Genomic DNA, 14,663 nt, shown 5'->3' on the forward strand with positions numbered 1-14,663 from the left:
AATTTAAAAAAAAAAAAAAAAAAAAGAAGAAGAAGAAATTTCCAAACCTCTCTATCAATAACTGATACAGCAAGACAGAAAATCGTTAAGGATAGAGAAAAGATGAACAACACTTCCAACCAATTTTACCTAATCGGTATTTACAGAACATTTTGCCCAATGGCAGGTACACATTCCTTTTAAGTCTACATAGAATGTTTACCAAGATAGACCATATTCAGGACCATAAAATAAGTCTTAATAAACAGAAAAGGATTTGCATTATGCCATGCGTATTATCCAATCACCACGGAATGAAAACAGAAATCAGTAACAGAAAGACACCCAAACCCCCCCCTCCAATATTTAAAAATCAAATAACAGATTTCTAAGTAACCCAGGGTAAAAGAATAACTCAAAAAAGAAGTTAGAAAGTATTTTGACCTGAATAAAAATGAAAATACATCAAAATCTGTGGGATGCACCTAAAATCTGTGGGATGCACCTAAACAGAAGGAATTTTATAGCAATAAAGGCCTATGTTAAGAAAAAAAGAAAAGTCTCAAATTACATGTTGTATTTTTGTTTATACTCAGTTCAAATTATTTTGTAACTTCTCTTGTGATTCTTCTTTGACCCATGGGTTGTTTTGAAACTGTTTAATTTCCAAATATTTGTACACTTCCTAAATTAAGCTTCTACCTTAAAACAAAAGAAAAAGCAAATGAAACCCAAAGTAACTCACTGCAAGTGAACACAAAAACTAAGAGGAGCGCCTGGGTGGCTCAGTCGGTAAGCGTCTGCCTTCGCTCAGGTCATGATCCTGGAGTCCCAGGATCGAGCCCCAGGGATAGAACCCCATGTCAGGCTCCCTATTCATCGAGTAGCCTGCTTCTCCCTCTCCTTCAGCCCCACCCCTCTTGCTTGTGTGTGCGTGCTCCCTCCCTCTCTCTCTCTCTCTCTCTCTCTCTCTCATGCTCTCTCAAACAAATACAACCTTAAAAAACAAAAATAGAAAAATCAGCAAGGATACAGAAAACCTGAATACCATCAACCAACTAAACATCTAGAGAACACTCCACCCAACAAAGCAGAATACACATTCTTTTCAAACACACATGAAGCATTCTCCAGGGATCAGGCTCTTGACGTAGAAAAAAAGAGCCTCAAATTTTAAAAGAGTGTGGTCATAAAAACTATGCTTTCCAACCACAATTGAATTAAATTATAAATCAGCACTGGAAAGAAATTTGGAAAATCTACAGATATTCAGAAATTAAACATTTTTCTAGATAACCTGTGGGTCAAAAAAGAGATCACAAGGGAAATCATAAAATATTTTGAGAACCGAGTGTAAACAAAAACACGACATATCAAAATTTATGGAATGAAGCTAAAGCACTGCTTCAAGGGAAATTTATAGCTTTAAATACATATACCAGAAAAGATTTTAAATCAATAACCCAAGATTCCACTTTAAGAAACTAGAAAACATAGCAAACTAAACACAAAGCAACCAGGAAAGAAATACAGTTTAGTTTTAAAAAATAGAGGTTTTTTTTAAATCTTAAAAAAAAAAGGAAAATATGGTTGAGACAATACATTTTATGTGTATTTCACCACGATTTTTAAAAATTATGCTAAATGAAAGTAGCCAGCTGCAAAAGACTACATTTTAGATGATTCCATTTATACTGATCCAGCTAAAGCAAACTGTAAGAGACAGAAAGCAGATTAGTAGGTGCTGGGGGCTGGGAATGGCAACAGGCATCAACTGTAAAAGTGCACAAAGGATCTTTCTGGAATGATGGAAATGTTCTAAAACTGGTTTGTAGTGACTGTTGCACGATTCTATAAATGTACTGAAAAATATGAACTATACACTTAGAATGGGTGAATTTTATAAATTGTATGTTAATAAAGCTTTTTTTTAAAGGATTTTATTTATTTACTTGTCAGAGAGAGAGAGAGAGAGCACACAAGCAGGGGGAATGACAGGCACAGGGAGAAGCAGGCTCCCCGCTGAGCAGGGAGCCTGATGTGGGACTCAATCCCAGGACCTTGGGATAGTGACCTAAGCCGAGATAGACACTTAGCTGACTGAGCCACCCAGGTACCCCAAAGCTTTTTTTTTTTTTTTAAAGCACACACAAAATAGAAGCAGAATAGGAAAGGCCTCAGAGTAAAGGAGGTCTTTTTAATTGACCTGAAATCCAGAAGCTATAAAGAAAATACAGGTAAATGTGACTACCAAAACAAAATAAAAAAGCAAACAATAATCAAAAAACCCTACAACTATGCATGGCAAATTATACTATCAGTCAAAAGACAGATGACAAACTCTAAGAAAATATTTACCATAATATAGAAACAAAAGACCAATCTCCCCATAAACAACTCTGAGAAATCAGTAAGAAAATAATCACCCAAAAAAGGAAAATAGGCAAAGGCGTATGAACTGCTAGTTCATGGAAAATGAAGTAAAAACGACCTCAAAATCATATGAAAATACACTCAACCAAGCTCAGAATAAGGGAAATACAAAGTAGAACTATCTTGAGGTACCACTCCTCACTTACAAGAACAGCAGAAACTCAAAGCTGGAAAGCGTACAATGCCGGCAAGGCTACAGGAAAAAGTCACTTTCACTTTTTAAATTTTTGAACAATGTAAATATAATATCTACTCATTACTCATTAAACTACTCATTACAAGGAGGGGAGGGTGAGCCCACAAACTTATTTCAACTACCTTAGTTGTCTCTCTGAGGCACTTGGCATTTGATTAACTGTCTCACCCCCCGGTTTGTTACATCAGACCTGTAAATACAGGTGTTCTAAGATCCAACCTTGGTCCTTTTCTCTTCCCATCCTGCATGCAATCTTGTCTCTTCGTGGCTTCAATGACAATATATATGCTGATGACACCCAAATCTCTATCTTCTATCTATGTGTATCTACCCACATACATCCCCTAGGTAAATACATTCAGTTACTTACTGATAATCACCCCAATGTTACACACACCATAAATTCAGCAGGTCCAAAGCTGAACTCAATCCCTTTCCTCAATTCTCTTCCTCCTTCCACACTCTCTAGCATAGCGACTGGTGCCATCATCAGCTCGAGGCCTCTGGATTTCACCTCCCCAACAACTCTCACATCCGTCTGTGGGCTCCCTGTCACTACTGCTTTATCAGGTCTTATTTCCTCTCACCAAGATGAAAATAATTCCACAGGTAAACAGTTCTACCTCTAGACTTGCATCCATATAACTCATCTGCCTATGTATTATTTTTTTAAGGTTAAAATGAAATTATTGTACTGTCTGCTCCAAAATTTTTTTTTTAAAGATTTGTCGGACAGAGAGCACACAAGCAGGGGGAGCGACAGGCAGAGGGAGAGGGAGAAGTAGGCTCCCTGCGAAGCAAGGAGTATGATGCGGGGCTCGATTCCAGGACTCCAGGACCATGAGCCAAAGGCAGACACCCAACTGACTGAGCCACCCAAGCGCCCCTGTCTGCTCCATTTCTCACGACTTACAAAGTCTGAACTCCTCAGCGTACAAGGCCTTCCACGATTTGGTCCTTGCTGCCCTCTTCAACCTTACTCCTTGCTACGAGTGATATTCCAGGCTCATAACCATAATCATAATCTAGCTTAGAATGCAGGATATCACAGCCCCTCAACAATACTCCATGTGGCAATCAAAACTACAAGGTACTTTCGTTTTCCCCCAAAGTAGGCTCCATGCCCAGCGTGGAGCCCAACATGGGGCCCAAACCACAACCCTGAGATCAAGACCTGAGTGGAGATCAAAAGGCAGAACACTCAACTGACTGATGCACCTGCGCCCCAGTACATATTCTTAATAAGTCTTAATGATGAAAATCAGGGGTTAGGTGCCTGGTCTTAGTAAGACAATCAGCTTCTAGAAATGCCAACTTAAAAGAGGCTCATTCCATGTTTTTGTGACAATTCCCTATCTCTGAGGACCCCTGCAGCAAGAGAAATAAGACCACTAGGTATGCTTTTGGTAACAAGGCTTACTTGAAGGCTACATCAGCTCTAGAGCTTTCTATCATAATCTGGTCAAGGGGACCCTTGACCGGCCCTCCATTCCAGAGTAAATTTATTTACTATATTGATGATGTCAGACTGACTGGACTTGGTAGTTGAACCTCGTGACCTAGATTACCTGGTAAAATACGTATACAGCCAGAGTGTGGGAAATAAATTCCACAAAAATTCCCCACCCAGTGAAAATTCTTGGGGTCCAGTGGTCCCTGCTAAGAGATCCCTCCGAAGATAAAGGCTAAGTTGCTGCATCTGGTTCCTGCTACCACTAATAAACTTAAAGCCTAGGGGGCCTCTCTGGATTTGGGAGGCAACATATACCTCATTTGGGCGAACTACTCGTCTCTTACCCAGTAAACCCATTCTGAGCCAGTTTTGCGTGGAGCTCCACAACAGGTCTGAGCTGCCATGAAAGCCATTCTAGCACTTGGGCCATATGACCTAGATGTCATGGTGACTGAAGTATCTGTGACACACAGGGAGCCTCTGGCCATTCTCTATAGGTGAAATGACAGTACAGGTCTTTGGATTAGGGACGGAGCTATGCTATGCTCTGAACCATTCTCTTGAGTAATAGCTTCTAGCTTGTTACTGAGTTCTAGAAGAGATCGTGCATTTGATCACGGGTCACCAAGTTACCACGTGACCCGAACGCCGAGGCTTGAACTGGATGTTGCCAGATACACCAAGCCATAAAGCTGGGCATTCACACGGCACTCCACCATCAAATGGAAGTGGTCTGTACAAGTCTGGGCTTGAGCAGGTCCTGAAGACGTAAGTAAACTGTATGAGCAAGAGACTCAGACACTCACACTCACGCTCATGTTACATTGCTTCACCTCTCTCCTCCTATACCTGTCACCTCCTGGGGAGTTCCCTATGGCCAGCTGACTAAGTTAGACTTTGGGTTCTACATAAACCATCTAGCACCACCTGAAAATAGCTGTGGCATTACACGCCCACTCAAGAGTTGTCCACCAGGGCCTGTAATTAAGGGAAAACCCTCCAGCCAGCAGAATTTTGAATGATACAACAGTTATTCATTTTACCCGGAATGAGAGATGGCCACAGGTGTGGCTTTAACTGATTCAGGAGTGACTAACAGTGTGGCTGGACGGCCAGGGACTTAGAAGGGATATGACTGAAAAGCCAGAGACAAGAAGTTTGGGGAAGAGATATGTTGAATGAGCTCTCCAAGTAGGTATTTAGCATGCGAAGACAGCTGGGTTCCATATAAAAGTTCACCAAAGAATGACGTCAGCAGAGCAGTATCTTAATACTTAGGTAGATAAAATGCCCTATTCTCTGGAAATCAGTCCCCCACTCCGCCCAGCTCTTCCTGTCTTGCACAATGATCAAAATGGCTGTCTGTAGCAACCAAGCTGAAGGTTAGCAACATGGATTTTCACTCACCGAAACCAACTTGGTTCTAGCCACGATGAGTGCCTAGTCTGCCAACTGCAAAAAATCAACAATGACACCACTCCTGATGCTGGTTCAACTCCATCATGGGAGGGGCAGCAATTTCTCCTTACTAGACTATATTCTGGAAATGGATCTGTCTTCTTTGTCCTTGGTATTTGTCAAAACCACCATCCATGAACTAATGGAATGCCTTATTTCCCCATCACGGTATTCCATTCAACACTGTGTGTGATCAGGAAACTTATTTTATGGAAAATTAGAGCTCTGCCCCAATCCAAAGGTCTGTGCTATCACTTCACCATTTCCATTTTATGGAAAATTAGAGGCATACAGGCCGTGGAACTCACTGGTCTTACTATGTCTCCCATTACCTTGAAAGAACAGCGGAACAGTAGGCTAGTTATCAGTTTACTGTCTCGGAGCTCCAAATCCATCCTTGTGTTACCTAACCAGATTCTTTCCCAACTGGCTCAATGATGTTACGTTTTATTAATAAAAGGCATAGGGGGGACCACTGCAAGGTGACGAGAGGGCTTATCCTGTCAGTTCCATGTTTTATCTCACACAGTAGCGAGTGCATCTGTGTGCAGGTCTCACAGTGCTCACTTCAGTTACTATCACAGCCTGCTGCTGGCCACACGATCTCTGGCAAGCTTCTCAGCCTCCCGGCAGGCCACTGCTATGGACCAGCTCCAGCTCACTGCCATGCAAATGTCACTGCCATGGTAGATGCATGTTCCCACACCCTCTCCAAAAGGGTCTGAATCTCAGGCTTGGGAGGGGGGTTGGAGAGAGGTTATTTTCTTATTCCTTTCCACTCCCTCATCCTAGAGGGTATTAGTTGTTTTCTGGATATGCTATTTCCTGAACCTCTTAGGAGTGCTCTTGTACCCATTTTTAGTAGTTAACCATCTTTTACTAGTTAACAGTTTTTTTATATTAAACTTGTCTCTGTTCAATTACTGATAAGGTTTCTACCTTCTGAGTGATACAGATGGTCTTTTGAGAACAGTTATAGCACCAGCAGCACTTTGTGGGGCTGGGATGATGTCTAACGCCTTTCAGTATATGGTATATGCTCTGAATCAGAAACGAACCTATGGGATTATTTCTTCGACAGGTACAATTCACGAGTCTGGAATTAAAGGGTGACTGGGACGCCTGGGTGGCTCAGTTAGTTGTCTGCTTGTCTCAGATCACCATCTCAGGGTCCTGGGACGGAGTCCCACACTGGGCTCCTTGCTCAGCAGGGAGCCTACTTCTCCCTCTGCCTGCCAATCCCCCAGCTTGTGTTCGCTCTCTGATAAATATATAAAATCTTTTAAAAGAAAAAGGAATTAAAGGGAGAGAATGGGAGCGATCCTTCTCACTATAACCCCTGATAATCTGCTAGTGAAAATTCTGCTTTTTATTTTTATAACTTTGGATGATGCTGGCTTAGAAATTTTCATTCCCAAAGGAAATATCCTTGCATCAGGGGACACAATGGTTCCATTAAACTGCAAGTCAAGACTACTACCTGGCCATTTTGGGCTTCTCATGCCAGTGAACCAAATGCAAAGACTGCGGGTTATTTACTGGCAAGGGTGATTGATGCTGACTTTCAGAAAAAAATAAGGCTGTTTCTAAATAATGAGGGAAGTGAGTATAACTGGACTACAGAATCCTCTGAGGCCTCTTAGTCCTCTCATGTCCTGTGATAAAAGTTAGTGAAAACTACAACAATCCATTTCAGGCGGGACTACTCTTGACATTAACCCTTTAGTAATGAAGGTTTGGGTCACTCCGCCAAACAAGAAACTATGACCACTTGAGCTCTTGCTAAGCGCAGAAGGTTTATGGAATTTTTTTTTTTAAGATTTTATTTATTTATTTGACAGAGATCACAAGTAGGCAGAGGGGCAGGCAGATAGAGAGAAAGGGGGAAACAGGCTCCCTGCGGAGCAGAGAGCCCAATTTGGGGCTCGATCCCAGGACCCTGGGATCACAACCTGAGCTGAAGGCAGAGGCTTTAACCCACTGAGCCACCCAGGCACCCTGGTTTATGGAATTCTTTTTTTTTTTTTAAAGGAGAGAGGCTTTTTTTTTTTTTTTTTTTAAGATTCTTTATTTTTTTATTTGACAGAGATCACAAGCAGGCAGAGAGGCAGGCAGAGAGAGGAAGGGAAGCAGGCTCCCGGCTGAGCAGAGAGCCTGATGCGGGGCTCGATCCCAGGACCCTGCGATCATGACCTGAGCGGAAGGCAGAGGCTTTAACCCACTGAGCCACTCAGGTGCCCCGGATTACGGAATTCTTAATGGAAGAAAGAATACATCTAAAACTACATGACCAATTACAGAAACAAAGAACAGCTGCATATTAGACAGAAGCATAACTTTGCCTTTACCTTTATTTGAAAAATTAAATACAATTAGAAGAGGTGTATATGGTTGCCGACTTGACAAAGGTAGACTACAGCGGTTTTGCTCCTTGCTAACTTGGTTGGCTAAGATCCCGGTAGGGATCTGGGGTAAAGTTGGCCAAAAAAGGAAATGTGCCCAAGATCTGGAAGGTGAAAGGGAAGCAGCTGCGACTACGCTGAAGGCCACTGTGGTTAGAGGTGGTGAGCAACAGACGTCAAGAGCCTACCGCAATCTGGTCTGTCCTTGCTCCCTCCTGTCCACGCCCGGCTCTTCTGGCCGACTGACAGAGCCTGATGCAGACGCAGCAGCCACCCACAGGCTTCACCTAGTCTCCTTCCGAGCGGTCCCACTCCATCAGCAAGACATGGAATCCATCCCCAGATGCCGCGGGAGGCTTGCCTTTGTCCGCCCACAACAGTGCTTCAGAAAAGCCGGTTAATGACATTTCTCTGATTCTCCGTCTCTCAGTTTTAGACTATTACTTAGCCAGCTTCTCCCACCATTGTGTAAGATCTAATTCCTAGGACAAATCCTTAATTCCATAACAGTCATAGTGGTTCTGCTTCCCAGACTAAACTCGGACCCGATAAACCATGGTTTTCGGATAAAGCTTTCTGTCTCTGTGCACAAGCTGTGTTTGATACCACATGTCACCTTGTTCCCTGAAGTCAGAAAAGGCAACTCTTTAAAGTTAAAACCACAATTTCTGCGTAACTGGTAGGCTTGTGCCATTTGGCCGTGGGAATGAACTATCACGCTTGTCTTTGCGTCCTCAGAGAGGAATATTACGCAAAAGACCCCCCCCAAAACTAAGAAGTATGAAGTATCTAGAAACCATTGCCAATAAATGCCTTAATCCTTACTATGGGGCTATATTCCAGATTTTACTTGAAGTTACACAGGATAAAGAGTGGTTTTTGGATGCTTGAGAATATGCTCATGGACGGTAAGTGCATTTTATAATTTACCTGGGATTTCCCTGTCTGTTGAGACAGAAGTTAGTATTTCTACTCTGAAACTTGACAGTTACTTACTGAATGCAGATACCCTGTCAATAACATTTTTCGGATCCTAAACAAAACTATTAGTTTTCAAAAATCTGGATAGATCTGTCCTCTGCACTGTATATACCGCCTATTTGTTGCACACTCACTCATATTTGGTTGAAGACTAAGAAAAATCTCCTAGGTTTCTGTGTGCTTTACTGGAGGGCCAATTTATTAAAAAAAAAAGTTATCAAAGCTATCTAGAATTCAATCAGGTATCATTACAACAGCCACTAGGAGTTGAGCAATCCTAAGCGATAAGAAGATACAAAAAGAATGAAGGATTCCACTAAGTCCTAAGGTCTTTAGATTTAGGCAGGAAGACATACAGATAATTAAAATCCAAAGAAATGCAAAATTCAATCAAGTAATATGAGGAGCTAATAAGCAAATTTCATGAAAGTTGGATTCATCTCATCAGGGCTCAAACATGAATCTAAATAAATAAATAAACTCTTTTAAAAAGGATGGGGGCACCTGGGTGGCTCAGTGGGTTAAAGCCTCTGCCTTTGGCTCAGGTCATGATCCCAGGGTCCTGGCATTGAGCCCCACATCAGGCTCTCTGCTCAGCGGGAAGCCTGCCCCCACCCCTGCCTCTCTACTTGTGATCTCTGTCTGTCAAATAAATAAACTCTTTAAAAAACAAAACAAAAAATAACATGAATCTAGTCACATCCTGGCCAATATCCTCTGGTCATTAAGAATTCTCAGCAAGGGGCGCCTGGGGAGCTCAATGGGTTAAAGCCTCTGCCTTCGGCTCAGGTCATGATCCCAGGGTCCTGGGATCAAGCCCCCCCCCCACCCCCCCACCCCCCGCCGCGCGCATTGGGCTCTTTGCTCAGCAGGGAGTCTGCTTCTCCCTCTCTCTGCCTGCCTCTCTGCCTACTTGTGATTTCTCTCTGTCAAATAAAATCTTAAAAAAAAAAAATAAGAATTCTCAGCAAGCAGAGAAGACAATCCCAAAAATTACATGTGAAAGCAACCTAAAAATTATTTGGCATGACATACTCATTTTCTTAGCAGGTAAACATCTTTTAACCCAAGGAAAATTTGTAATTAAGAACAGAAATGCTTAAAGGAAATTATGTATAGTGTTAATATTTTAATGTTAAAAACTCTGTGCATATTTAGTATTTTAAGTACTTACAAAATTTTTTTTTTTTTTTTTTTTAGTACTTACAAAATTTTAAGAGAATTTGCTCCATTAAAGTAATAGGTCAGATTTGCAGTTCCAATTTGAAATATACAATCAATTGTTGCAGATTATTATTTTAATCAGAAAGTTTACTATTTATACAGAGTTGAACCATTTCAGAAAACTTAAGTAGCCCCAGACACATAAATATTATATAAGTATGCAGTGGTTTGTTGAATAATGGATAAGGAAATTTTTAAATTTATAGTATTTTTAAGATGCTTGTTTGTAAATTAGCCCAAATATCCAAAGGCCCTTAAAACTGACTGTTAAAATTTCCTATACTTTCTTTTTCTTTCTTTCTTCATCGGGCTTCCTGCTTGGTGGGAAGCCTGCTTCTCCATCTCCTACTCCCCCTGCTTGTGTTCCTGCTCCTGCTCTCTGTCAAATAAATAAAATCCTAAAAAAAAATTTTTAGGGGAGCCTGGGTGGCTCAGTCATTGAGTGTCTGCCTTCAGCTCAGGTCATGATCCAAGGGTTCTAGGATTGAGCCCCGTGACAGGCTCCCTGCTCAGCAGGAGGCCTGCTTCTCCCTCTCCCATTCCCCTTGCTTGTGTTTCTTCTCTTGTTGAGTCTCCCTCTGTCAAATAAATAAATAAAGTCTTAAAAAAAAAAATTTAGCTTTTACAAACTGAATATTATATTTTAAAATGAAAGATAACTATTAACGGGCTTTTCTGGACACAAAGGCCACCTCAATGGGCATCAAAAAACTAACTTATTACAAGGGGTACCAATCAATTTGCCAAATTTTCAGTTTTACAAGCTGTGTTGTTAAGCAGTGTTATTAAAAATAAGTACAATTAAATTACATTAAAAACAAAGATAGTAAATAATTTAAATTCATTAGTTCCTGGCTATTTTACTTCATTTTCTCATCATCTATATTCTTGAGGTTATTTTTTCTATGTTATCTCTAAGGTGGAAGTTTTAGTTGCATGCTACCCCCTTTCCTCCTAATTCCAGATTCAGTGACGTCACGTTAGTAGTGTGAAGTCAGCCATGTTGGGTGTATCTGCACCATGGAAACAGGCAAACTTGATCAATCAGGGTTTCGTGGATTAAGAAAAGCCTCAGGGAAACAGTGACCCTATACTTCAGTAAAGGAGCCACACACCAAAGGGGAGAAGACAAATGAGATAGTATACAAGTGCTAAAAGGGAGCTCAAGTAGAAGGTAGAGCTCACCTTATATCCTAGGACAGTCCATAAAGACTCACAAAGAATACAAGAGGAGTTCTCAAGACAGTTGAGTATGCGATGTTTGAATACAACAATGTTCACAGAAACAGTGACATGAAATAGGTAGGAAAAGTAAACTGGGACAAGACTGAAACAGTGAGAAATGGCAGCCTGTAAATGACTGGGATTTACAGCAAATGCCATTCTAAGGGTTTGGGCCGTTACCTACAAAGCAAGGAGGAGCTACTATAGGTTTGAGGGTAAGAGGGAGGGCTTTAATATGGCAACCACATATAGGATTCAGTAAAGACAGTGAAACACTTCACTCTTGGAAACTGTGATGCCGACCAAAAAAAACCTGCATTACATATAATAACCAAAAGTCTTGAGTCAGGTGTTAAAGAACCAATGAAAACTCAAAGCTCCAAAGAACACAAGCTCTGTGATTCTAAGTATATAAAATGCAAGGTCATCTACACTGACAAAAAGCAAGTATGTGGTTGCCAGGTGCTAGAGAGATGAACTACAAAGGAGCACAGGGGCTCTTGCGGGTGACAGAAATGTTCTGTTATCTTAAGTGAGCTGGGTGCATAGAACTGTGGAAACTTATCAAACGGTCCACTTTAAACGGATGAAGCTCATCACACTCACACGCATTCCCCTTGAACCTGATAAGAAAAAGAATTACAACTCAACTTAATCAAACATTTGATGTTATTTAGAGACAAATGGAAAAGTTATGCAAATGACAGCAGTTTTAGAAGAGTGGAACCAAACTGGTTTCCCTCCTTCCATCTGATTAGCTCTCAGTTATCTACAGTCACTGCCAGATACCATATACAGGTAAAACCTCAGTTCAAAACTTTCCCTCGCCCCACGACCATGCTATCCAATCCCTCCCATCCCCTCCTAACGACCTCCAGGAGGTTGCTCGTTTTCTTCATCTGTATTATGGGAGTAATATGACCTACCTTGCTGTTATACAAAACACTCCACATATAGCAAGAGCTCAAAATAGTTATTATTTGCCTTAGTCATTCTCTACACACTTATGCTCCTTGAAGGCAGAGTTGTCTCATTGAACTTTTCATCTCTCTCAGTGTACCTAGCATATGTTACAACGAACAGTAGGCCCAAAGTACGAATTTCTTCAGAGAAATGTCTGTAGCACCTGGAAATTCAGATATGAAGAAAACACTTTGCCACAAGTGAGAATGGAATTGTCACCATAAAGACACAAACCTTTCATGCCATTTGAAAAGAATGATCACTTATGACTGTAGGAATTACGAAACAGGTCCAGGAGGGGACACTGAGCTAGGTGAAGTCTGAAGCGGAGAAAGGGAAAGAAAGGTGCATATCCATTTCCTTAACTGGTAATTATAAATAGTGTAAAATAAGTCCAAGAGAAACATCTTCAATAGTGACATGTTAAATTCTTAACAGTGAAATACTACAAAAAGGTCCAAGGCGAGCAAAACCAGGCTCTGCGAGCAGAAGAAGAACCTTTTCTAAGGACTGAACAACTGCAGCCGTGTTCCAGTACCATCTGGCACACGGTCTATTAGTTCAAGATGGAGTAAGGAAGGTTTAAGGACAAAATCAGAAGATCTGAATTTCAAGATCCCGGTGCCATTAATACTGGGCAGTAAACCAGAGGATTCTGAGGGCTGCCACCTGCCTGCGAAGCGGTCTCAAGGACAAGTGTCACTACCGTCCCAACTCTTAAGTCAGAGGTGGTCCAGGGAAAGGCATGGCAGCCCGCTGGGGCCCAGCTGTCCTAGAAGGGTTGCTACAGGCTAAAAGCAGCACAACGGCGGCCTACACCGCCTTCCCGAGCATCCCAAAAGCCAGCATAGTCCTGAACTGCTAAACCTGGTCGCCGGAACTGATCTGGAGTCGCGGCGATTGCAGGAAACACGAGTTTGCCGCCTTCCCAAGTCTCAAATGTTAAGCAACCCCAACTCCCACAGAGAAAGCGCCCTGCGGTTTCCATTTGCTCTCCTGCCTCCTTAGCAGGAACGGAACGTGAGGAGCCGGCTTCCCGCTCCGCCCCTGGCAGGCCCGGGCGCAGCTCGAGGCTAAACCCAGGGGGCGGACAAAGCGACCTCTGGCCACACGCTCCACAAAGACAAGGAATGATCCGGGCGTCAGACCCACTCGGGCCCTCGCACAGGCGAGCAGAGGTCTCTGCCGGGCTCCGCAGGGGCGGCGTCAAAGGGAGACGGGGAGCCCCGGGAGACAGTGGGCGGCCAAGCTCACCTGCCGCTTGTTCATTCGCCGCACATCGTCCAAAAAGTCTAGAGACAGCATGGCGCGGCCGGCGAGGGGAACACGAGCAGCGGAGAGGGCGCTAAGTGACCAGCGGGCGGAACGGCTGGCGCACCGGCCGGGCTCGCACTGGACGGGACCCCGTGGCGCCCGCACTTCCGCTTCCGGGGCGGGAACCGGCGCTCCCTTCTTCCCTCCCTCCCCCGCCCCGCGCGTGGCTGCGGAGAGCAGACAAAGGGACCCGCGACTCTTCTAATCGGGTCTCCCGGCCTCGTCTCGATGCAGGAGGGCGCTCCCACGCCGAGCCTCGCCTGCCGAGAACCCACCAGAGCCCTGTTCCCGCGCTTAGCCCCGGCCCCTCCCGGAGGCGGCGGCCCGGGCTCCCCAGGAGGCCGCCCTACGACCTCCGGAAGGCGGGCTCTCGCGCACGCCTGGCCAATCGGGAGCGGGTCTCCGGTATCCCGGCGGCCGCGGCGGCCCTGGAGTGGCCGGCGACTCCACTTGGGCCGCGGGTCTGGGTGTGGCCCTGGGCGTGTGTGACCAGGTCCTGCCTTCGCAGCTGGGGCTGGTCTCTCGCGCCGGCAAGTGGCGGATGGGGTGCTTTCCTTAGCCCCTTTACGGGGAAAGGTGGAGGCTAGGAGCGCCTTTCAAAGCACTGCCTGAACCTCCCGGGAGTTAGGAGGCTGCTGGTGGAGGAGGGAACAACCGAAGAAGGCTACGGTGTGATGCGACCGCCAGGGGTGCGGGGTGTCAGGAAGTCCCTAGCTCCCCCGAACGTGACCTCGCTAACAGGACCTGCCCTCTCCTTGAACTCTGCCTTCTGCTTTTGGTACCTTGGGCATCTGGATCCGACCTTCCTCTCGCTGCCCCTGACTCTCAGGCTGCTAATATGCACGGCGGACGAGAGGGACCAAAGCTGGTCTCTTACCTGTATTTTTCTCTTTTTTCAAAATACTAATCTCACATTAGGGTGAAGGATCTACTGGAACTTTTTGCACGCTCTTTGCAAATTCTTTACTTCGAAAATTATCTTGGAATAAAATTTAAATATTTTGGAGGATGGCTGTAATGAAAATGATAGATGATA

General features: G+C 43.7%; 1 protein-coding gene across 1 annotated transcript in view; it reads right to left on the reverse strand.

The window, feature by feature from the left end:
- The window catches only part of LOC111152632 (SEC11 homolog A, signal peptidase complex subunit), a 39,750-nt gene extending 26,003 nt beyond the window's left edge, over positions 1-13,747 (reverse strand). Inside the window, exon 1 of the mRNA XM_022511167.1 lies at positions 13,568-13,747. Coding sequence (XP_022366875.1) covers positions 13,568-13,618 — 51 coding nt within the window. The 5' untranslated portion in view covers positions 13,619-13,747. The remainder of the gene's footprint in view (positions 1-13,567) is intronic.
- Positions 13,748-14,663: the final 916 nt, after the last annotated feature.

Source organism: Enhydra lutris, unplaced genomic scaffold, assembly GCF_002288905.1.
Source record: "Enhydra lutris kenyoni isolate GAN:26980312 unplaced genomic scaffold, ASM228890v2 scaffoldscaffold29, whole genome shotgun sequence".
NCBI lineage: Eukaryota > Metazoa > Chordata > Mammalia > Carnivora > Mustelidae > Enhydra > Enhydra lutris.